Source organism: Cervus elaphus, chromosome 9 (assembly GCF_910594005.1).
Source record: "Cervus elaphus chromosome 9, mCerEla1.1, whole genome shotgun sequence".
In the NCBI taxonomy this organism is placed as follows: domain Eukaryota; kingdom Metazoa; phylum Chordata; class Mammalia; order Artiodactyla; family Cervidae; genus Cervus; species Cervus elaphus.
The window spans coordinates 17,181,409-17,198,270 of record NC_057823.1 but is presented as its reverse complement, the minus strand read 5'-3'; the positions used below and the strand labels follow the sequence as shown (position 1 = coordinate 17,198,270).

At 53.9% G+C, this 16,862-nt stretch overlaps 1 protein-coding gene across 2 annotated transcripts in view; it reads left to right on the top strand.

The window, feature by feature from the left end:
• Positions 1–1,013: 1,013 nt before the first annotated feature.
• The window catches only part of COL5A3 (collagen type V alpha 3 chain), a 44,321-nt gene continuing 28,472 nt past the window's right edge, over positions 1,014–16,862 (top strand). Inside the window, exons 1-20 of one of the 2 annotated variants that reach the window (XM_043911438.1) lie at positions 1,014–1,272; positions 5,061–5,219; positions 5,303–5,492; positions 5,569–5,725; positions 7,260–7,364; positions 7,675–7,827; positions 10,453–10,566; positions 10,672–10,818; positions 12,204–12,260; positions 12,333–12,374; positions 12,692–12,754; positions 13,257–13,331; positions 13,433–13,516; positions 13,887–13,943; positions 14,042–14,095; positions 14,637–14,690; positions 15,755–15,808; positions 15,891–15,944; positions 16,131–16,184; positions 16,758–16,802. In XM_043911438.1, coding sequence (XP_043767373.1) covers positions 1,185–1,272; positions 5,061–5,219; positions 5,303–5,492; positions 5,569–5,725; positions 7,260–7,364; positions 7,675–7,827; positions 10,453–10,566; positions 10,672–10,818; positions 12,204–12,260; positions 12,333–12,374; positions 12,692–12,754; positions 13,257–13,331; positions 13,433–13,516; positions 13,887–13,943; positions 14,042–14,095; positions 14,637–14,690; positions 15,755–15,808; positions 15,891–15,944; positions 16,131–16,184; positions 16,758–16,802 — 1,806 coding nt within the window. In that variant the 5' untranslated portion in view covers positions 1,014–1,184. Of the gene's footprint in view, positions 1,273–5,057; positions 5,220–5,302; positions 5,493–5,568; positions 5,726–7,259; positions 7,365–7,674; positions 7,828–10,452; positions 10,567–10,671; positions 10,819–12,203; positions 12,261–12,332; positions 12,375–12,691; positions 12,755–13,256; positions 13,332–13,432; positions 13,517–13,886; positions 13,944–14,041; positions 14,096–14,636; positions 14,691–15,754; positions 15,809–15,890; positions 15,945–16,130; positions 16,185–16,757; positions 16,803–16,862 lie in introns of both variants that reach the window. The other variant, XM_043911437.1, reaches the window with a different exon arrangement.

Below are 16,862 nucleotides of genomic sequence, written 5' to 3'. Positions count from 1 at the left end.
CAGAGGAGGCAGGGAGTGAGGCTGGTACCTTATTGTGGGGTCAGGCAGGTGGGTGAGGATTCAGCATCAGGCTGGGACCCCAGCTGGGGGCCTGACTGAGACAAAAGATTTGATATAAAGCTCTACCCTCTATTTCCAGGCCCTAGATGGAGGCTGCAGGTTTGAAAGGGACTAAGATATTTGACAGAGTCTGTTTGGAGAAAAAGTCTGGGACCCTGGAATTTAAGGCTGGGTGGGAGTGACCCTACTCTGCTACTGTTATTGTTCAGTCGGACAGTTGTGTATGACTCTTTGGGACCCCATGGACTGCAGTCCACCAGGCCTCCCTGTCCCTCACCATCTCCTGAAGTTTGCCCAAGTTCATGTCCATTGCATCTGTGATGCCATTCCGACATCTCATCCTCTGATGCCCTCTTCTCCTTCTGCCCTCAATCTTCCCCAGTATCGGGGACTTTTCCAATGAGTCGGCTTTTCACATCAGATGACCCAAATCCTGGAGCTTCAGTTTCAGCATCAGTCCTTCCAACGAGTATTCAGGGTTGATTTCCCTAAGATTGACGGGTTTGATCTCCTTGTTGTCCAAGGGAGTTTCAGGAGTCTTCTCCAGCACCACATTTCAAAGGCATCAATTCTTTGGCACCCTGCCTTCTTTACCATCCACTATCACAACTGTACCTGACCACTGGGAAGACCACAGACTTGACTATACGGACCTTTGTCGGCAGAGTAACGTCTCTTTTTCACCACACTGTCTAGGTTTGTCATTGCTTTCCTGCCAAGAAGCAGTCGTCTTCTGATTTCATGGCTGCAGTCATAGGGCCAAGTGCCACGATCTTAGTTTTTTTAATAATATTTAGTTTTAAGCCGGCTCTTTCACTCTCCGCTACTGTGAGGTGGGGCAAAAAGGGCCCAGCTCCCGGCCCAGGGCTCCACCCTTTGCCGGCCAATCAGCGCTCAGCACAAACTTTCCCAATTCCCCACACCAGCTGTCAGCTGCCCCCCCTCCCTTGAGCTCCGCCTGGCCGGGCGCTGGAGCGCAGGGCGAGGCCAGGGCGGGGTCTCGGGCAGTCTCCTGCGGATCCCGAGTGGAGTCGGCCGCGGAGGGACTGCACCAAGCCGGAGGAGACGCCGCGCCCTACAGCCGCCCGGGCTGGTCCCCCGCCTTGAGTGTGGGCCCCGCCGGGATGGGGAGTCGCCGTGGCCCGGGCCAGCCGCGGGCCGGCCTCTGCCTGCTCCTGGCTTCTCTGCAGCTTCTGCCTCGGATGCAGGCCGGTGAGCCGGGAAAGGGGAAATAGGACTTGGAGTGCAGGGTCCAGCGAGGCTCCCAAAGACGCCGCGGAGTGGGGAATGGGGGGGGGGGCGTGTGCGCGTTGCGTGGGGCGCGAGTGTTTGGGCGGTTTGCGGGTGTGACAGTTTGGGGGAGCATGGAAACCTGTGACCCTGTTTCGTGGTGCGTGCAAGGGAATGCATGCAATTTATAGGTATGTGTGCGTGAGCAGCAATGAGCTTGGGGGCATTTAGGGTGAAATTATGTGTGTGCTCGAAGTGGGAGTTGACGATTGTATGGATATGGGTGATGGGATGATCCCTGGGCGAGTCTGTGATTGAATTGTATTGCGAGTGTGTGTCTGTGTGTGGGGCTGATTTTAAGAATAACCGCGCGTGTTATGCGTGTGATTGTGTCTCTGGGTGACCCTATGAGGGCTGTGGTTGTGACTTGGGGGGTAAATAGGTAAATAACTGCCCATGAGGATCATTCTAAGGGGGATGGTGGGTGGGGACTTGTAGGGGAGAGGGTTGACCTGGGATTCAGAGCTCCCTTGGCGGCTCCCCAAACGGCTTCACCGTATTCTTCCTCTTCCTCTTTTGACCCCAGTTAGCGCGCGCCCACCTCCTTTTCCCCCCATCCCTGCCCCCTCCCCCACCCCGCGCTCCCCAGAGCCGGGATCAGCACCATGGACAGGGCCTCGGGAGGGCCCTGGGGAGGGGCGAGACGGGGCGGGGCTCAGGGAAGGGAGGGGCGGAGTGCGGGCCGGGTGGTGGGGGGAGTGGAAGTTGCTTTCCTAAGCTGAGCAAGCCTCGGGTGTTTTTCCCGAGGAATTTCTCAGGGCCCCCCCAGGGGGTCCCGGGGGCCGCCGGACGGATGAGTCAGCGCTGACGCACGCCCAGCTGTGCGGTTCTGGCAGGACGCCACGCCCCGCCCCTCAGGGTTCTGGGTCGGGGGCTCCCCGGGCTTTGGGAAGGTCGTGGTTCTTCAAGTGTGATTGAGGGGGCTTCCCTGGTCTAAGATACCCCAAGTCAGGCCCTACCGGTAATCCTCCACTAACGCAGCCCACCCCGACCCGAGCACCCTGGCCCCTCCAACTTTCTAACTTTCTCAGCAGTTCGGAGAGATCCCTGCTCACGCGGATAATCCCAAATTAGCCTATGCCCCATTCCCACGCTCACACATCCACACAGTCGTGCGATCTCAGGCACGCATTCCGAATATAAGGCCCTGGGGACACCAAGAATGTTAAACACCTGGTACCCACGCCCAGGCAACCCCATCAGCCGTCCGCACACGGCAACAGCTTTTGTCACCCGCCTACGCTTTCAAACGCTCACACGTTCTTCCACTGGCATCCACACAAAGCAGCAAAGTGTTCCCGACCAGTCACCCACTCGCTGACTTGGCTTCAGTCTCACAGATAACCCCACGCCTGCATCTCGCTGGAGTTTGAGCTATGACAATCACAGATTTCCCTGAATCACCTGCAGAATCTCTGACTCACTGCTGGGACCCCAGAACAAGTCAAAGAGCTGCACCTAAACACTCCATCATAGGCCAAATACTCTCATAGACATATCACAAAGCGCACGGTCAGCTAGTCCCTGGACCATACAGAGTCATACACATGCTTGCACAGTCTCACCCACATACACTATAGCACGTATACACATTTGCACATTCATATCTAAGCTCCCCTACACATCTGAGGGGTCCCAGCCATGTCCCAGCCTGATCGCTGCCTGCCTCCCTCCACATCCTAGACCCCACCAGCCTCTCCCTGGGGTCCTCACAAGCACCCGGGAGAGTCTGTGGGGAGAAGGGCAAGCTGGGTGCTTGACAGACCCCCAGCTCCTGGTCCTGCAGGCAGAACTCAATGCCGCTTGTGTATTTCCTTGTCAGCAAGCCAGCCATGAAAAGAAAGGGTAGTTAGTTTCTGAAAGGCCGTGACAGAAGGAACACAGATTGAAGGAGGAGACATTTGGGTTAGATGACGGGGAAGACGTTTAAAACGTGATTGAGCAGTTGGTCGAGGGGAGATCCTTCTGAGTCTGGGTGAAAGGAGAGGCTGGGAGAGCCACATTGGTGGAATCATGGATCTCAGCCCTCCCTGGGGCTTCGGTCTGGAGAGAGGGCAGCTGGGTTGATCATTCCACCCAGGAGTGACCCTTGTGGTCAGAAGAGCCTGGGAGTCCAGATCTTAGCCCCAGGGGGCTGTAACCCAAATACCTCTTAATGACAGCCTAGCCACAGAACAGGCAATTCAGGCAATTAAAGTTGGGGCTGGTGGAAACAGCAGAGTTGGGGGGGAGTGGGTATGGGGGCAGAGAGAGAGAGAGAGAGAGGAGAGAGATAGGGAGAGTAATCCACACACAGAGATAGAGAGAGGCCAGAGAAAAACAGATGTGAGAACCAGGGAAGTACCAAGAGACAGAGACAGAGAGAGCTAGAGAGTGAGAGAGAGCATGAGTTAGCGAAAGAGAGAGGGAGAGGGACTGATTCAGGGCTGGACACAGAGAGTGGGATGGGGAGAAGGCCGGGAGGGGGAGAGAAGGAAAACTAGCAGAAGTTTGGGGCGAGAGAGCCGAGGTTGGAACAGGGCTCTGCAGAGTCTGGTGAATGCAGGATCTGACCCAGGAGGAGCGGGGATGGGAAGCCCACATCTGAGCCCTGATCTCCCCCAAGTCTGGCCCCTCATCCTGGCTCCCCAGTGGTGAGCTCAGCCGAGCCGCCCCCGGGGTGAGGTCATGGCAGATTCAGCAGAATCTGGCTCCTGCCAAGAGGCTGGGTCAGGGGGTCAGTGGGGCATTCTGCTGAGGGGAGGGGGATCAGGCAGGGGCTTTGGGCCCAGGGGAGGACCCCGCCCACCCTTGCCCAAGCCATGTGGTTCTACTTAGCACTGGCCAGGCTGCGCCGGGTGGGGCTGGCAGGACAGCCTGGGTTAGGATCTGATTGGACCAATCTCTTCCTTTGCTGGGATGAGAGGGAGAGGGTCAGAAGGAGGAAGTCAGGAGGTTATCAGGGAGAGGTGGTCAGAGGAGAGAAGGCCAGAGAGGGTGATAAAATGGGGAGGTCACGTGTTGGAACAGACTGGGATAGGCAGAGCAAAGAGGTCGGGGGTAGTCAGAAGGAGATGGTCAGGGTCAGGCAGAGAAAGGTCAGAGGGCATGGCCAGAAATCAGTGGGGATCAGATAAAGTGTGGTCAGAGGGAAGAGATCCAAAGTGGCAGTGGTCAAAGAGAGGAAGTCCCGGGTGATGGTGGTCAGAGGAAGAAGCCAGGAGAGGTGGTGGTCAGAGGGAGGAGATCATGGGGGAAGGTGGTCAGAGGAAGTCATGGATGAGCGTGGTCAGAGGGAGGAGGTCAGAGGGAGCAGAGCCAAGGGAAGAGGTGGGAAGAACATACAGAAGGAGCCCCTCCTCTCGAAGTGGGTTTCCCCTGGCAAGGGGGCTTCAGGCCTGGGAAGCAGCCCCAGGGACCCGGTGCGGGGGAGTGTGGAGAGGGGGACTGCCTGGCTCTGGGGCTCAGGCCAGGAAGCTTTGATTCATCCCAGAACTAGGTCAGCTTTTTTTTCTCTTCTCACCAAAAACCAAGGGAAAAAAACAGGAGTCAACAGGCTGATGAGGCCGGAACAGCTGTGCAGGGGTGAGGGGACCATGGGTCCCAGGCCGGCTCCTTCCCCCTGACCCATAAACACCGTTGGGGGTGCGGAGTCCTCCAAACTGGAGCTGCTCACACAGGGTCCTGGGCTTGTTCTGACCGCCCCGCACCCTGCCTTCTTTCTCTAGCAGATTCTGTGGATGTGCTGAAAGCGCTGGGCGTGCGGGGGGGCCAGGCTGGGATCCCTGAGGGACCCGGCCTCTGCCCCCAGAGGGTCCCGGAGGGCGACCGAGCATTCCGGGTGGGCAAGACCAGCACCCTTGGTGTCCCCACGCAGGAGCTCTTCCAAGGTGAGTCAGGGCCAGAGGGGCTGTGGGTCATCCTGGGAGCTGGGGTCACAGCATGAACTGCCTCCTCCCCTCTGCCCTCCCAGACGGGCACTTTCCTGAGAACTTCTCCATCCTAATCACTCTGCGGGGCCAGCCAGCCAACCGTTCTGTCCTTCTGTCGGTCTACGATGAGGGCGGCATCCGGCAGCTGGGCTTGGCCTTGGGGCCAGCTCTGGACCTCCTAGGTGATTCCTTCAGCCCCCTCCCCCAGCAGGTCAACCTCACGGACGGCAGGTGAATATGGGGAGGGTGGGGGGTCCCGGGAGGGGGGGGTGAGGAGCACCCGCCCACTGAGACTGTGCGCTTGCAGGTGGCATCGTGTGGCAGTCAGTGTGGACGGTGGGATGGTGACCCTGGTGGCTGATTGTGAACCTCAGCTCCCCATATTGGCTCAGGGACCTCGATTCATCAGCACAGCGGGACTCACTGTGCTGGGGACCCAGGACCTTGGAGAGGAGACTTTTGAGGTAGCCTTTCAGGGATTGGGCTTCCCTCATAGCTCAGTTGGTAAAGAATCCGCCTGCAATTGAGGAGACCCCGGTTTGATTCCTGGGTCAGGAAGAACCGCTGGAGAGGGGATAGGCTACTCACTCCAGTATCCTTGGGCTTTCCTTGTGACTCAGCTGGTAAAGAATCCGCCTGCAATGTGGGAGACCTGGGTTCGATCCCTGGGTGGGGAAGATCCCCTGGAGAAGGGAAAGGCTACCCACTCCAGTATTCTGGCCTGGAGAATTCCATGGACTGTATAGTGCATGGGATCGCAAAGAGTCAGACACGACTGAGTGACTTTCACTTCACTTCACTTCAGTGATGGGGAAACTGAGGCAGAGGGCTGAAGGGAGGTTTGTCTGCAGCCTGAATCTGACGAAGAGATAAGAGAAGGGAACTATCCAGCTTCAATTCAGCACCAGGAAGCTGAGAGAAGGAAGCCCCTCGCGTCGCAGTGCATCTTTGGTGTGTGTCTGTGAGACTGTAAAACAACGAATCCATCATTTGAGATGGTGCATACTAGGCTTAGGCTTCCCAGATGGCACAGTAGTAAAGAACCTGCCGGGCAATGCAGGAGACAAAGGAAATGTGGGTTTGACCCCTGGGTTGAGAAGATCCCCTGGAGGAGGAAATGGCAACCCACTCCAGTATCTTTGCTTGGAGAATCCCATGGACAGAAGAGCTTATCGGGCTATAGTCCATGGGGTCACAAAGAGTTGGACATGACTGAAGTGACTTAGCATGCACACACATACTTGGCTTATGGTGGGAGGATAAGATTGTGATGTGTGACCATGCTGGTGGTTGTGATGGTGCGTGTTGCCAGCAAGACACGGTGTCCTGAGGCTCTGTGACAGATGTGTTTTCAACGAAGTGATTGTTATGTGTGTCATAAAAATCCAGGGAACTCATCATCTGGTCTTCTTCTTTTTCTAAAAAAAAAAATTGTCTATTTTTATAGCTCTGCTGGGTCTTCGTTGCTGCTATGGCTACTCTCCAGTTGCAGCCCATGGGCTTTTCCTTGTGGTGGCTTTTCTTGTTGGGGAACATGGGCTCCAGGGCACGTGGGCTTTAGTAGTTGTGATGCATGGGTTTAGTTTCACTGCAGCATATTGCATCTTCTTGGACTAGGGATTGAACCCATGTCCCCTGCATTGGCAGATTTTTAGCCACTAGACCACTAGGAAAGTTTTTGTTTCCCTTCTTATCCCTGGTAACTTGAAGGGTGCCTGACACACAGTAGGTCTCACCATGTGCCTGAGAAGAAAGGAACAAATGTGCCTCTGATGGGACAGACATTGTGGGGTATGGCTTGTGGTTTGGCATCACCCTGATAGAATCTTCCTGCTCTCAGTTTTGGGGTGCAGAGGGATTTCTGGGGCTGTGGTGGGGCTATCCCTTCCTTATACTTGGTAGTGGTGATTTGAGTGGAAAAACACGAGACCCTGATGCTTGGAGTGGGGATTGGAGTCAGCCTGTGGACCCCTTTGCCAACCCCCATTCTCTCCCCAGGGAGATGTTCAGGAGCTGGTGATAAGCCCAGATCCCCAGGCTGCCTTCCAGGCATGTGAGCGATACCTTCCTGGCTGTGATGACCTGGATCCAGCAGTCACCACGGTGAGTATGGGGCTTGTCCTGAGGTCACTGGCTTAGATAGCCCTGGCTCCAGGTCTCAGGAATAAGTGAATTCTGAGCCCTGTCCATGGGGCTCAGTGACCCTTGCCCTCAAACCATTCCTAGGCATGAATGACTTTGGCCTCCAGTCACATAACTGACCGTTGGCCCCAGATCATATATTGACCTCGACCCCAGTTCCCTGGCTTTAAAACACAGGACCAATGGACCATGTGCCAGCATGACCTCCGGTGATCTGAGTGATGGAGCCTCCACTCAGGGACCCTGGATCTGATTGGAATCCTCTCCCCAGGTCCCTCAGGGAGAGCCAGAAACCCCTCCCCCTAGGCGGAAGGGGAAAGGAAAAGGGAAGAAAAAAGGGCGAGGTCGTAAGGGAAAGGGCAGGAAGAAGAAGAACAAGGAAACTTTGGCTGTGAGTCCACCTCCTGGCTCCCTGGAGAACCAGGTAAGGGGTCTGCTCTTTGACTGCCCTGCTTCTGGCCTCTGATCCCCACTGATCCCTTATGCCTCATCCAGGGTTCCCCCCTCTGGTCTCCAGTCCCTGACCTTTGACTTCCCTCAGCTGACCAATCACGGTTGGGGAGGTTGATCCTGTCTTAGGAGCTTTCCCATGTCTTCCTCCCAACCTCCAGTTCTGGGGGTGGGGGTGCTGGAGGGAGGGGGCACACCCAGATGAGTACGTTATTATTAGGGGGTTCTTGTGAGGGCTACTGTTTAAGAAGAGCCACTAGCTGGGTTCAACGATGGGTTTGTTGGTGCATCATTGTTTGGTGTTGGACTGGTTGGGGTTATTCAATGAAGGGTCACTCACTGGGGGGACTCATTGGAAAAGACCCTAATGGTGGAAAAGACTGACTGAAGGCAAAAGGAGAAGGGGATGGCAGAGGATGAGATGGTTAGATATCATCACTGACTCAATGGACATGAATTTGAGCAAACTCCAGGATATAATGGTGGGTGAAGTTGCCTGGTCTTCTAACATCCACGGGGTTTCAAAGAGTTGGACATGACTTGATGACTGAACAGCAACAATAGCAATTAGGGGCACACCATTTGGATTCCCTGATAGAGATTACTGGTTGAGATGGGTTACTGTAAGGAGATATTTATTAAGGTTGATGTTTGGGGGTTTCTAGTTGGAGGTCACTCTTGGAAGCCATTGATGGAGGCAACTGTTGGTGTTATGGTGTCACTAGTTTAGAGCTAATGGGGGGGGAGCGTCATTGCTGAGGATCACTAATTGGGGAAGTCACCAGTGGGAGACCATTGATTAGAAAGCACTAGTGGGGTCACCAGTTAGAATCACTAGTTGGGGAGTGATTTTGGGGGGATCACGGATGACATAATTAATTTGGGAGTCCCTGATGGGTAATTATTTGGGAAGTCATTGATGGGTCATTGGTTAATGAAATTACTGTCTGGGGGGGGGGGTCATTGGTTGGAGAGCACTAGTTGAGTTCACTTGTGGGTATTTGTTGTTGGAAGATCACTGGTTAGGAGGATTCATTGTTTAGGGGGTCACTGGTTAGTACTTCTTGTGGGGGGTCATTGGTTGGGGAGGACACTGAAAGAGTAACTGGTTGGGGTCATTAATGGACGTCATTAATTGGGGGGCCAGTGATGGGTGACTGGTTATAGGAATACCTAGTGGAAGATCAATGATACAGATTATTAGGAGGTGTTTTGGTTAGTCATTGATTAGGATTCTTAATGGGGGTCACTGATCACAGATTATTAATTGGAGGGTCACTAAATTGGGCTTCCCAGATGGAGCTAGTGGTAAAGAATCCACCTACCAATGCAGGAGACACAGATTTGATCCCTGGGTTGGGAAGATCCCCTGGAGGAAGAAATGGCAACCTGCTCCAGTATTCTTGCTTGGAGGACCCCATGGACAGGGGAGCCTGGCAGGCTATAGCCCATGGGGTCAGAAAGAGTCGGATACGACTGAAGCGACTTAGCACGCATGCATGCAATGGGTCATGACTGTGGGAATAATTGGGGGCCATTGATGCTGGTCATCAGTTGGCAGGGCCACTGTGTAGGTGTCCCTGGTGGGTGCCCTTTGTTGGGGTCCTTGTTTGGAGGGTCACCCATGGCATTACATCTGTTCTCAGCATCAGTGTGGAGAAAGAGATTAGCACTTCAGCCTAGAACAGAGATGCCAGGACTATTCTACCCTTCCTCAGCGTCAGCCCTTCACCTGGGCCCCCACCACCCGCTGTGCACCCTGACCCATTTCCATTGCAGCTGTCTGGGCCAGCAGGAGCTCAAACTCCCCCTCTGACTGCAGGCTGGCTGGCTGACCGCTGAGTTCTGCCTTGGGAGCGGACACATGAGCTAGGCTTCCGGGAGTCTGGCCCTGAGTGCTGGACATTGACCTTGACCACTGGGCTTTGGCCAGCCCCGTCTGTCCTCCACATACGAGGGCTCCCCCTGCTGGCTGTCCTCATCCAGCCAGCACACCTTGGCCTCCACAGGCCTGCGGGTGCCCTATACCCCTCTGATGTTTTCTGAGAACCCACCTCTGTCCCCCTCCCTGGACTGAGTGCTCTGGGAGACAGGGTCTGTCTCTTCCTTCACCTCTCTTTTGCCTTTCTTTTTTTAAAAGTATCTTCCCTTTTCACCTTAAAAATTATTTATTTATTTGTTCACGTGCCTTGTCTTAGGCTTCCCTGATGGCTCAGATGGTAAAGAATATGTCCAGAATGGGGGAGACCCGAGTTTGATCCCTGGGTTGGGAAGTCCCCCTGGAGAAGGAAATGTCAACCCACTCCAGTGTTCTTGCCTGGAGAATCCCATGGACAGGGGAGCCTGATGGGCTGCAGTCCATGGGATCGCAAAGAGTCGGACACAGTTGAGTGACTAACACTTTCACTGTCCTAGCTGGGGCACGTGGGATCTTTCTTAGTTGCAGCATGTGGGGTCTAGTTCTCTGACCAGGGATTGAATCTGGGCCCCCTGCATTGTGAGTGCAGAATCTTAGCCATTGGACCACCAGGGAAGTGCCCTCCCTTCCACCTTGATTGTCCTGGCCCCAGACCTGATACTCTCTCTGTCCTTCCTCCAGACCTTCACTGACGTCCCCAAGACAGAGTCACCAGAACCAACTCTGTCTCCAACTCCCATGCCTATGGTCATCACCACAGCTGTGACCTTTGGTAGCAATGTCACCATCCTAGAGGTTGGTGGGAAGTGGACGGTGCTCAAAGGGAAGGTCCTGGGGTGGTGGTGGTGGCAGACAATGAAGAGGTCAGGGGCATACTTTGGTCTGTCCCAATGTCCTCAGGAGGCCCTGGACCCTGACAATGGAACTGAACTGGAGACCCTGGAGACTGAGTTAGCCAGAGAAGATGAAGAAGAAGGTGGTTCCACCATGGGCCCCCACTTCCGGGCAGCAGAACAGTCATGGGATACTGAGTTCCAGATCTTTCCTGTAAGTCTGGGTGGCTTAGGTGCAGGGACTCCTTCCTGGAGCCATACATGGCCACATTCTCTTTTTGGCTTTCTTTGATCTTGCCTAGAATGCCTTCCCACCACCGCAGTGCAGTTGACAAATATTTATCTACAGATACTGTGCTAATGTGACAGGCATTGTGCTAATGAATGGCTCTGTGGGTAGGGTGATTCATTTGGCTTTTAGTCTAGGCATGAGGAGAAGCCCCTGGAGAGGGAACATGAGTTTTCAAAGCTCTCTCTGGTGCTGAATAGCCTATGGACTGTAGGGGGAGCCAGAAGGGCAGCAGGGAAACTAGTGGTCTATGCAAAAGGAGAATCCCACGGAGAGAAGAGCCTGGCCCGCTACAGTCCACGGGATCGCAAAGAGTAGGACATGTCTGAGCGATTAATACACACACACATGCAAAATAGGAAGTGGTAACCTGGATGAGAGTGGTGGTCATGGCGGGGGCAGGGGGGGTGGATAGAGACAAGTGAACTGATTTGAACCATGCCCGATTTTGCTCTTGCTGCTGAAGGTGAAGAAAGATGCTAAGATGACTGGGTAGATGCATGGTGCCCCACTGAGTAAGATGGGGAAGCCTGAAGGAGAAGCAGGTGGAAAGTGTCAATGATCTTATTTTGGATGTGCTAAATTGGCAACTGGGCTTGCCTGGTGGTTCAGTGGTAAAGAACCCAGAGAGTCATACTTCACTGAGTGATTAAGCAACAATGACAAATTGGCAATCCTTGTTCAGTTGTCAGTGCAAGTGATTGGTTAGAAAATTCTGGAGCTCAAGGGATGGTCTAGACTTAGAACTCATTAGCAGAGAGATTCTATCTATAGTCCAGGGATTGGAGGAGATTGTCTAGAAAAATACTGCAGATAGGGAAGGCATCTAGGTTCTAGCCTTGATGTTGGACAGGGAAGAAGGTGAATAATCCTAACCATCTTACCCTGAGTGCTTGTGATGTGCTAAGCATTGTTTTAACTTCTTCATCCTCCCATGGGATGTATAGAGTAGGCTTTGACCCATGAACTTTGCAGGTGAGTCTGTAGGAGTTGAATAAGTCTGCAGAAGTTGAGTAAGTTGAATAAGTGAGGGGCAGTTCCAGGATTAAGATCCCACAGCATGCCCCAGAGTTCATGGTCTTCACCTTGCTGCAGCACGGTCAGCTCAAAACTGGAAGCTGAGCTGCTTGAAACATATTGGTTGAAGAAAGAACAACAGAGGCAGCTCAGAGAATGGACTCTGCATGCATGGATGCATGCATGGATGCATGCATGCGTGTATGTGTGTGTGTTTGGTGTGAAGTCAGTTAGCTGAGAGTTCTGTGTCTGAGTTCCAGGCTCATCTCTTTTCTTTCCACCCCCTGCCCCAGGGTGCTGGGGAAAAAGGAGAAAAAGGAGAAAAAGGAGAACCGGCCGTGGTCGAACAGGTAAGGGGTCTGGGGCTGGCAGAGTTGCAGGGGTATGGGCAAGAATGGGGGTCACACTCCTTTCTCCCCCAGGGACAGCAGTTTGAAGGACCCCCAGGAGCCCCCGGACCCCGAGTGAGTCATGACTGCATTCCCCTCTTCTTGTCTTTTACTTCCAGTTGGGGTGTTTGATCTCCCGGGGTGGGGAGCTGGAGTGTAATGTTGCCAGATTGTTCAAAGACTGTTAGATATTTGAGGCTGAAAAGATGAATAAAAAAGGGGATTGAGAGGTAAAGTTGGAGCTTTTTATGGGTCAGCATAGCATTGAGGGGCCAGGAGTGGCTCAGTGATGGGGTAGGAAGGTCAACACGGGGCCGAGGTCAGTGGTGGGCCACAAGTCTGCTTGGATCAGACTGCGCTTCTCATGACCTCTGTTCCTCTGTCCACAACAGGGGGTGGTTGGCCCCTCAGGCCCTCCTGGTCCCCCAGGATTCCCTGGAGACCGTGGTCTACCGGTAAGAAAGTCTCTCTGGCATGTAACCTTCGGGGGAAGGGAGATTTCAAGCTGTGGAACTGAAGCTGGGAGCATGGCTGGGGCTGGGGACATCACCTTGGGGCTGGCCCTGACCCCTCCTGCTCATCTTTCTCCACATTTGCGAATTGCCATCTGGCTCCTCTTCCATCCTGGGGGTGGGGCTGTCCCCTGCTTTTCTCCTTCTGACTCTATCCTTGAGTGTTTCCCATCTCTTTCTCTCTGTATTTATTTCCTCATCTCTCTTTCACCTGTCTCCTTTCTGTTTCTCTCTCTTTCACTTTTCATCACTTTCTCCCTCCCTCCTTCCATTTCTGTTTGTCTTGTCTTCTGTGTCTTCTCTCCCTGCCTCTCTCTCCATCTCTCTGCCTTCACCCTCTGTCTCTCTGCCTCTTTTCCACTCTATTTCTCTCTGTCCCCTCCTTCCCCTATCTTTTGCTCCATCTCTCTATCTCCATCCCTCTGTGTCTCTCTTCCTCTCTCAGGGCCCTGCTGGCCTCCCAGGCATCCCTGGCATCGATGGGATCCAGGGTCTCCCAGGCACTGTGATCATGATACCGGTAAGAGGGAGACAGGCTGGCACAGCCTTGGGGAGTGGAGTCCTGACCCAGGATGTGGGCACCTCTTGTAGAAGTTACCCTCACTACTAGTTGCCCTCTAGTTCCAGTTTGCAAGAGGCTCTCACAAAGGACCCCCAGTATCCTTCCAGCAGGCCCAGGCTCAGGCAGTCCTGCAACAGGCTCAGGTGAGGGGAGGATAATCCAGGGACTGTTGGGGGGCGGGGCTTCCCCATTGGCTCAGCGGTAAAGAATTTGCCTGTAATTTGGGAGATGTGGGTTTGATCCCTGGGTCAGAAAGATCCCTTGGAGAAGGGAATTGCAACCCACTCAGGTATTCTTACCTGGAGAATTCCATGGAGAGAGGAGCCTGGTGGGCTACTGGCCATGAGGGAGCATGCTGCTGAGCACGCATGTCAGGAGGTAATGGGAGGGCATTGGGAGCATGACAAAGATGGGAGACAGTGAACAGTCAGGGGAAGGTGGATATTTAACTCTTGACGATGATTTTGTGGGGGTGTGGAAGACCTGAGACTCTGTTCCCCTCTGTCTCTCCAGCTGTCTATGAAAGGCCCTCCTGGCCCAGTGGGGCTCACTGGACGCCCAGGCCCCGTGGTGAGTAAGGAGGCTGCATGGAAGAGGGGACACACCTGTGGAGATGACTCTAACTAAAACTCCCTCTAAGTACATCACCCTATCTTTCTTCCTCCAAGGGTCTCCCTGGGTATCCAGGTCTGAAAGGAGAGATGGGGGAAATGGGGCCACAGGTGAGATTGGTGGGGTGAGGGGCAGGGTGGGTGGGAAGGATCTTCTCCCGCGGCCACAGGATAAAGTGCCAGTTGGGGAAAATGGCTAAAGGGCTGGTGATATGCTTGGAATTACTGCCTTTTTGATGTTTGAAATTGTGGGGCTGGAGAGTCCCTTGGACAGCAAGGAGATCAAACTAGTCAATCCCAAAGGAAGTCAACCCTGGATATTTGTTCGAAGGACTGATCCTGAAGCTGAAGCTCCAATAACTTGGCCACCTAATTCGAAGAGCCAGCTCATTAGGAAAGATACTGATGTTGGGAAAGATTGAAGGCAGGAGGAGAAAGGGGCAACAGAGGATGAGATGGTTGGATAGCATCACAAACTTGATGGACATGAGTTTGAGTAAAATTCAGAAGGACAAGAAAGCCTGGCGTGCTGCAGTCCTTGGGGTTGCAAAGAGTCAGACACGACTTAGTGACTGAACACAGCAGGGAATGACTTAAACCAAGTCCTGACTCTTTATTATTCTTTTTCTGCCTCCTTCTCTTTTTCTCCTAGGGTCCCCGAGGGCTTCAGGGACCTCATGGACCCCCTGGCCGAGAGGGAAAGATGGTGAGTGATTCGTAGGTCTTCAGGTCATCCCTTAGCCATCTCTCAGCACCCAACACGAGCCTCGGCTCTGTGCTCAGGGTCTGCTGGTGTCATTGTTGGGATCAGAACACTGAGGACAGGCAGTGGCGGTCCACTGAGGATTATGGACTGCCGTTGCCATCAAGGGTGACAAAGGAAGCTGGTCAGGTCACAGAGTCAGGGAGGACCAGCTGAGGAATGATGCTTGAGCTGAGATTTAAGGGATAACCAGGGAAACAGGAGAGGAAGGGCATTCCAAACGAAGGACAGCACGTGCAAAAGGCAAGACTGGCCCATTGGGGGAAATGATAATCCCAGACAGTACTAACGTTTCATGGGGAACATACAGCAAGAAGATTAATGGAGACTGAAGATGGGGGCTTTTTTTTTTTTAAAGCATACTCTTTCTTCTCTTTTTAAAACATTAATTATTTGTAATTTTTCTGACTGCACTGAGTCGTCGTTGCTGTGGAGGGCTTTCTCCAGTTGCAGTGAGCGGGGGCTACTCTCTAGTTGTGGTGCACAAGCTTCTCGTTGTGGTGGCGTCTCTCGTTGCGGAGCACAGGCTCTCGGGCCCACGGGCTTCAGTGGTTGTAGCTCATGGGCTCTAGAGCTCAGGCTCCGTAGTTCTGGTACACAGGCTTAGTTGCACTGTGGCATGTTGGATCTTCCTGGACCCGGGATCAATTCTCAACCACTGGACCAAAAAGGAAGTCCTCTTTTTTTTTTTTTTTAACATTTTATTTTTTGGCCATGCGGTATGTGGGATCTTAGTTCCCCAGCCGGAGATGGAACCCTTGCCCCCTGCAGTGGAAGCATGGAGCCCCAACCACTGGACTGCCAGGGAATTCCCTGAAGATGGAATTTTTGTGATGCTGGTAACTTGGACTAGAGAAAGGGCACTAGGGATAAAGACTAATGGATGGGTTTGAGATATACTTGAGAGGTTCAGTTAGTACATAGAGAAACCCCAGCACAGGGGGCTGCATGAGGAAGGTACTCTGTACATGGCAGTAGACATCTTGACCATGTCACCTCCCCCACAGGGCCGCCCTGGAGCAGAGGGGGCTCGGGGCCTCCCAGGCGCCACGGGACCTAAGGTAGGTGATGTGGCCAGGACTGGGACTCGGAGGGACTGTCGGGGTAGAGGATTCAAAGCTCAGATGGTGTCTCTTTGTGCAGGGCGATCGGGGCTTTGATGGCCTGCCAGGGCTGCCTGGTGAGAAGGGCCAAAGGGTGAGTGTGTGTGAGGCCCCTCCCCCACATCCAAGCCCCCCTCCCCCCCCAATACTCATCCTCAATATCAGAGCCTCCATCCCTGTGTCTGAGTGCTCCCCCCTCACACCCCATCTCCCTTCCTTGGGGACTGGTCTCTACCCCCATCTTTTGACTCTGAATGGCCCTCTGTGTTCCCCACTGCAGGGTGACTTTGGTTATGTGGGGAAACCTGGTCCCCCGGGAGAGGATGGGCAGAAGGTAAGTTTGGAAGCAAGTTAGGGGGTTTGGAAGCCAGAAAGCCAGAATGAGGGAAATAGAGCATTCAGGAGACTGGGTGAGGGGTGAAGATCTGCACTGAAGAGTCAGGAGGTCCCATCAGGGCCTCAAAAAGACAGATGGAGAGTTGGGGGTTAGTACTAGAGTTACTGGGCTTCCCCTTTGGCTCAGTGGTAAAGAATCCACCTGCCAGTGCAGGAGACATGGGTTCCATCCCTGGGTTGGGAACATCCCCTGGAGGAGGAAATGGCAACCCACTCCAGTATTCTTGCCTGGGAAATCCCATGGACAGAGGAGCCTGGAGACCGTGGGGTCACAAAATAGTCAGACTTGACTTAGAGACTAAACAACAACTAGAGTTCAGAGGTGAGGCCCAGGACTGCAGGTCCAGGACTGGAGTCACGGGCCTGAATTTCAAATCACATACACCCAGTTGGCTGGACTCTGCCGCAAGTTCTGACTCTGGGATGCCCTGGAAGGGGCTGCCCAGATGAGGGAAGGTGATTCTCTGAAGGTTATACCCCTGCCTCCCCAAGTGATGCTGTTTCCCCACAGGGAGCAGAGGGACCTCCGGGGCCCACTGGCCAGGCGGGGGAGCCGGTGAGTATGAGGGACTCCTGGACTGCTTGTCCGACACAGAGGAGGGAGGCAGGGCTCCTC